Consider the following 6,255-nt stretch of genomic DNA (forward strand, 5'->3'; position numbering starts at 1 on the left):
GAACATAGACCCAAGCAAGTAAAATATGCTCGTTATGATGCGAGGAATATAGGCCCTTTGAATATATTGCGCAATCTCAAGTGAGGAACATAGACCCAAGCAAGTAAAATATGCTCATTATGATGTGAGGAACATAGGCCCTTTAATTATATTGCGCAATCTCAAGTGAGGAACATAGGCCCAAGCAAGTAAAATATGCTCGTTATGATGTGAGGAATATAGGCCCTTTGAATATATTGCGCAATCTCAAGTGAGGAACATAGGCCCAAGCAAGTAAAATATGCTCATTATGATGTGAGGAACATAGGCCCTTTAATTATATTGCGCAATCTCAAGTGAGGAACATAGGCCCAAGCAAGTAAAATATGCTCATTATGATGTGAGGAATATAGGCCCTTTGTGTATATTGCGCAATATCAAGTGAGGAACATAGGCCGAAGCGAGTGTATTGTACAATATCGAGTGAGGCCCTTTGACTATATTGCGCAATATGAAATGGAAATATAGGCCATCATGGTTATTTTTATAAAATAATTGAGTGAGAAACATGGTCCTCATGATGATTTTTATACTATTATTGTGTGAGAAACTTAGGCTTCAATCATTATATTTATATTATTATCGAGTGAGAAATATAGGTCCTCATGATTATATTTGTAGTTAGTTAATCTTCATTGAAATGATATTAATATCAAATATAATATTATTTGCGCTTCTATTTGCAGGCAAAAATAAATATCTTCAATTTTATTTCATGAGAAGGAAACTCCCCATCTGTAGGTGAGATTGTCAGATGTAAATAACGAAACGGTTATGTAGAGAGGGTAATTATAAGTAGCAAAGTAAAATCATACTGGCAGCAAACAGAAATTGCTTCACGGCAAGACTTATATGCAGAGTTTATATACAAGACAATACAGAATATATTGTAATTATAAATTTAATCACATTATATTGACTAAAATAATTACAAATATAGAATTATATTTGTAATCTTTTTGAGTGAGAAACATATACCTTGCTGAGTGCATTGCAAAATATTATGTGATGAACATCAGCCCTTGCGAGTATACTGCGCAATATTAAATGAGGAGCATAGGCCTCCATGATTTTATAGATGTTATTATTCAGTGAGGAAGATATGCTCTGATGATTTCATTAACAATCAGCGAGTAATACACGTTTTTTGATTATATTTACAAAATCAAATAATCAGAAAACAGGCTTTAGTTTTTTTTAATTTAATTATAATACAATCGCTTGGACAACTTATTACTTATACAGTACGCATTCCTACATAAACTTGTTTATTGTATTCTTGCGTGAGAAACATCGGCAGAGCTAATGTGCTGAGACGAATCATCAGTCACTTTTACGTCCGCAACGTCTAGACAGCAATAAATTTACTGATTGAGCCGTAGCGATTTGCGGAACATAGGGCCTTGCGGAACATAGGGCCTGCGGAACATAGGGCTGTCCCCGGCTTTGCAGGCTATTGACTCGCCTTAGCATCACGTCATCCGGTTTTAACCTTGATGAAATTGTCGATGATTTAACGAAGCACGTTGATCCAAGGCTATTGCAACTGCAGTCGCGCATGTGGAAGAAATTGGCTGCCTTTAGAAGCGAATGTATTTTAAATGTTTCGGCCAAATAACTAACGGTATGACGGTCATATCAAATAACGAGAATCCAAGTCAAGCTTTAGACATCTGATCAGACTTAAGTATCGGCGAAATTAGTTCGGCAAGTTGACTTGCTAATCATCTTCATTGTTCTCATGCGTACTAAACTGACTAAGGTTACTGAATGAACCGCGGCCGACACGACTTTCCTGTTTATTTCAATGCGTCATGTAATATTGCACCGTTAAGACATTAAACCATAACTGCCACGATCAGTGTTTTTGTTTTTTTCATATGTAAATCAGACATGCTGATTCCGATTTTGTAATCAAAATAAAAATTGGTCCACTAGTTTTCAAAGTCATTTTTGTTTTTGAAGGCTTTTTACAGCGATTCAATATCGGGGTCGAAAACGACACTTCAAGCCCCGCCCATAAACATGTGACGTAACCTAGCTTTTTATGGACGCAAGTCGGAGATGTTTAGTCGACTGAGAAACAAATAGCTCTGCGAGCTTACCAATGAAAATCGACGTTACAGATGTCAAATCTCCAAAGGTCAAGGTCAGGTTTACATAATTTTTCATAAATTTTTATCGAGACGCTCGGAAATCGCTTTATACAGATAACGCTCTCAATGGCAGGAACCCAAGTACCCATGGATGAAGGTATGCATGGTTTTGTGGCTGAACCTCTTGTTAGGATGGAAGATAACGAGGTTGTGAACGTGAGTAATATTATTTTTATTTCATTTATTTTTAATTTATCGAAAATAATTGATGAAAAAATGCGATATTTGTTATAAAGTACAAAGCAGTTATATCATTCATTTTATTAGATTTCGTTGGATTATATACATACATACAAATGAATATATCGGCTTGTTCATCATCATGTTGTGTTCTCAATAAATTTATTGAGTTTAATATTCTTGACTTAGCTTCCCCAAATTTTTCACTTTGAGACTCGGTTGTACATGTATGTAAAGATAAGCCGCTTTGTATTCAACCTCTTGTCACTAAAACATTCGCTTCCTTACCAGGTTTATGTACCAAGACCTGTTGAGGAATGGTGTGGCTGTGGGAGATGCCAGGCTTGGCCTAAAGAAGACATGAACATCTGCTGCAGGAATCATCCTATATGGGACACGCAAAGAAGTGGAGGGCCAGAGATTTCCTGCATTACATCATGCCCCAACATTGGCGAACTTATGATGTATGCCCCCTTAAGAAACATGTGGCACAACTACTGTACATACCATGGTGTGTTTTGATTTGCACTGCATAATGAGATTTGTCGCATGACATGTCTGCTGTTTAGCAAATCCCTTCCTCATCCTATAATGTTTTTAATCTTTCAAGCAAATTATTATGCAGCTCTATAATGCTACCTCTTACAAGAATATTGTAGATATTTTATTGCAAAAGTTTACCTACAGCCAGCATGATGGGTTGAAAATCACCCATAATCTCAACCTAGCATGCGTGGACTATGTTTTTAACCTTTGTTCCTATCATTACAGTACCACAAAGACCAGATGCTGAATTGCTTCAAGTGGGCCCAAACCTAACCCAAGAACAGATTACCAGACTAATTAATGAACAAAAAAGACTGTGCGCTTACAGGTCGTTAATATTTTGGGCATACCCAAGTTTGAAACGAGGTGAAAGAAAGCCACTACCTGCCTGCATATATGCTTATGTCAGAGCACTGTTTCCTAGTACAGACGACGAAGAAATTTAGGCCGATTGGCAACATACTCTCTTTGCCTATAGCAATCAGCAAGACAGTTGATAGATCAGCAAGATAGTTATTAAAGGTTGACTTGCAACAAAATTCACATTACAATTATTTGATATCAAAAGATTCACCATGTCTTACTCTGTTGTAGGTGCAAAATATGTGGAAAGGTGATTACAAGCTCTTTAAAAGCTCAAAAACCAACAGAAAATCGTAGCCACACCAGATCGCTGTAGTTTGGATTCCCTTTCCAAAGCGGTTCAAATGTGATGTAGTTCTGAGCGATGGTTTCTGTTTAGACTTTCTTGCAACCTTATTCGTTGAAATATTTTCACAGATATACTTCACGCATTCAATAAAACTGTCTATTGTTCTTACGAGTCTGTTTTATCGTCATTGTAATGCTGTCACTTTTAGCACTGATATATTATAACTTACCATAAAAAATCATTGAACTTTTTAACCTTAGCTCGAAGGAGTACATATCATTGTCCGATAATCATGACGAGTCCGTTGGTCACCTGTGATATTCAAAGTGCTGCAAAAATTATTTGCGAAGTATTGGGTCACATGATCAGATTACGACTTGACGATTGAATAATGCCGAAACAAAACCGTAAAGTAGTAAGCATCTATATTTGATAAGGGGTCTTCGGTAAAACCCGAAGTGTTTGTCATAAACTAGTACTACGATAAGCTTTATATTGAGTTTTTTATTGGCCTTTCAATTCACGTGAGAACATCATGTAACAAGACAATAACCAAATTTCATGGCTACGTCATCGAAATAAAGAGATTCCAATCTACGGCGGCTTTTCGTTTTTGAGCTTTTAAGAGCTTTTTATCACATTTCCACATATTTGGCACCTACAACACAACAGAGTAAGACACGGTGAATCTTTTGATACCAAATAACTGTTATGAGAATTTTATTGCAAATCAACCTTTAATAACTATCTTGCTGATCTATCAACTGTCTTGCTGATTGCTATAAGCAAAGAGAGTTTAGATATAGATATAGTAAATCCTAGATTGGCGAATAGCTATCATTACAATGGAGCAAAAGTGAGGCCTATAATTGGCTGTTGTTCTCACGATGTCAAGTCGCAGTGATGTGCATCACGGCAACAGAGCCTTCCGCTGAGCAATGAGTTTAGTAGTGAAAGCATGCTTGTGCTACTAGTTTATAAGTCATAAACGTTACAATAAGACTAAATTCTCGGTAAAATGTCATCAGAAAAGACTACAACACCTCAGGTATGTGAACCCACAATAAAAATTTTAAATACTTAAATCAACTTAACCTTTGCGCGTGTACTATATCATTGGTTCACGTTGCATGTTGCTACTGGAAACAAACTAACTACCTTACCAACTCAACTTACTTGTCCTATCATGGTCTCATAACAACGAACATACCTTTTTATGATTATTCGGAATTGAAAGTGAAGTGAATGAATGGGACTATCAAAAGAAAGATTGTCTAGACTGATTACAACAACATATATTACATACTTGTCTCTCAAAGCTGGTAGGGTTGTAATCTAGCTTGGCATGGTTGATCAAATGCCTTTTTTTGTCTCATTCGAAGTAATGTAATTATATTCATTCTACTACATGTATGTATTGTTAATGTTTAGGCCAATAAAAAGTCCAAGTCGCCGTGGGTGCTGTGCCTATGAATGTTCAAGCAATCCTGAGAAATGCCCAAATCTGGCCTTGCACCGCTTTCCAAACAAGAAACGAGCTGAAACCTGTAATGCTTGCCTCACATTTGACGATTTAGTAAATAAGCTGCTACACCAAAATGCTTGTTCTTGGTGTCAAATTGAAGCTCAGAATGTGGTTCTAGCAGCCATAGAAACAGAATTTTGATAATGAATACAAAATTTCATTTTTGAACAAATAAATTTATGCCGATCGATCTTACAAGACTGACCTATAATTTACACAATAACAAAGAAGGTGCAGATTTTAGCCAAAATCTGTTACTATCACCTGATTCTACACAAAATTCTGAATATACAAGTAAAATCTCATGACAATATTACATACTTTCTTCTTTATATAGTCTCACGTAGCATATGGAGTCACTGAAAAAGCACATTTAAGAAAAACGACTTTGAAAAAAAAATTTATGCCGCTTCTCTGTTGCTCAGTAGTCGTGCGACGTGCTGTTGACTTACTTCGGCAGTTGTTCGATTTCTACTCCACCTTTTCAAGAGTATGAAACCAAGCAACTGCGAAAGAAAGTAAACCTTACCGATTTCCGATTCTTTCTCTTCAATCTGTGCTCATCTTTAACTTTTGCATGCAGCAATGACTTCTCACCTACAAGCAAACCAAAATACTTCAGTCCTACCACTAGTGAAGAACATCAGGGCCATCGTCGCGCTCACTGTCACCGCATGCTCACCATGCCACTGGGTCTTCGGGCAACGTCGCCAGATTTCCCCATTCAAACACTCATTCGCATTCTGCGTACGAACCTTCGCACACCGCTCCAACAATCTCTCGTCTGACAATCTCTCGTATCACACTCAACATCGCATTTGGTCAGTCAGGTTTTGAAGATGACTTGCTGGGATTCTTATATCAACACCAGCTATCACGAGGGCAATAATCATGCTGCGGGTGCGAGGCATCAGACGTGATGTGATACGGCGCGGCCAAAATTTCTCTTTTTATTCTATCAATGTTACCTGGATTCCGACTGATGGCTTTGCGATAACAAGACTGCAAAGAGGTCATCAAGGTTTCTGTAAGCTTGCCTTTCCCGGAAATAGGCGTCGCCGATTTACTATATGAAACTTGAGTTATTTCATATGAGTTGACAAACGTTTAGCAACATGATTTATGCACGCCTCCTTGACGCTGACATTACCATACAC

General features: G+C 37.3%; 1 protein-coding gene across 1 annotated transcript; it reads left to right on the forward strand.

The window, feature by feature from the left end:
* Nucleotides 1-2,219: 2,219 nt before the first annotated feature.
* On the forward strand, nt 2,220-3,367 carry LOC137406172 (uncharacterized). The gene is made up of 3 exons (XM_068092706.1): nt 2,220-2,351; nt 2,667-2,886; nt 3,147-3,367. Exons 1-3 carry the CDS (start codon nt 2,262-2,264, stop codon nt 3,365-3,367), a joined length of 531 nt encoding a protein of 176 aa, XP_067948807.1. The 5' UTR covers nt 2,220-2,261.
* The last annotated feature ends 2,888 nt before the right edge of the window (nt 3,368-6,255 follow it).

Source organism: Watersipora subatra, chromosome 10 (genome assembly GCF_963576615.1).
Source record: "Watersipora subatra chromosome 10, tzWatSuba1.1, whole genome shotgun sequence".
NCBI lineage: Eukaryota > Metazoa > Bryozoa > Gymnolaemata > Cheilostomatida > Watersiporidae > Watersipora > Watersipora subatra.

Bases quoted from the DNA above. Each gene is read 5' to 3' on its own strand.
- LOC137406172 (XM_068092706.1), top strand. From the start codon at position 2,262: ATGGCAGGAACCCAAGTACCCATGGATGAAGGTATGCATGGTTTTGTG. The intron at 2,352-2,666 runs GTGAGTAATATT...CTTCCTTACCAG, and splicing joins AAGATAACGAGGTTGTGAAC to GTTTATGTACCAAGACCTGT. The intron at 2,887-3,146 runs GTGTGTTTTGAT...CTATCATTACAG, and splicing joins CAACTACTGTACATACCATG to TACCACAAAGACCAGATGCT.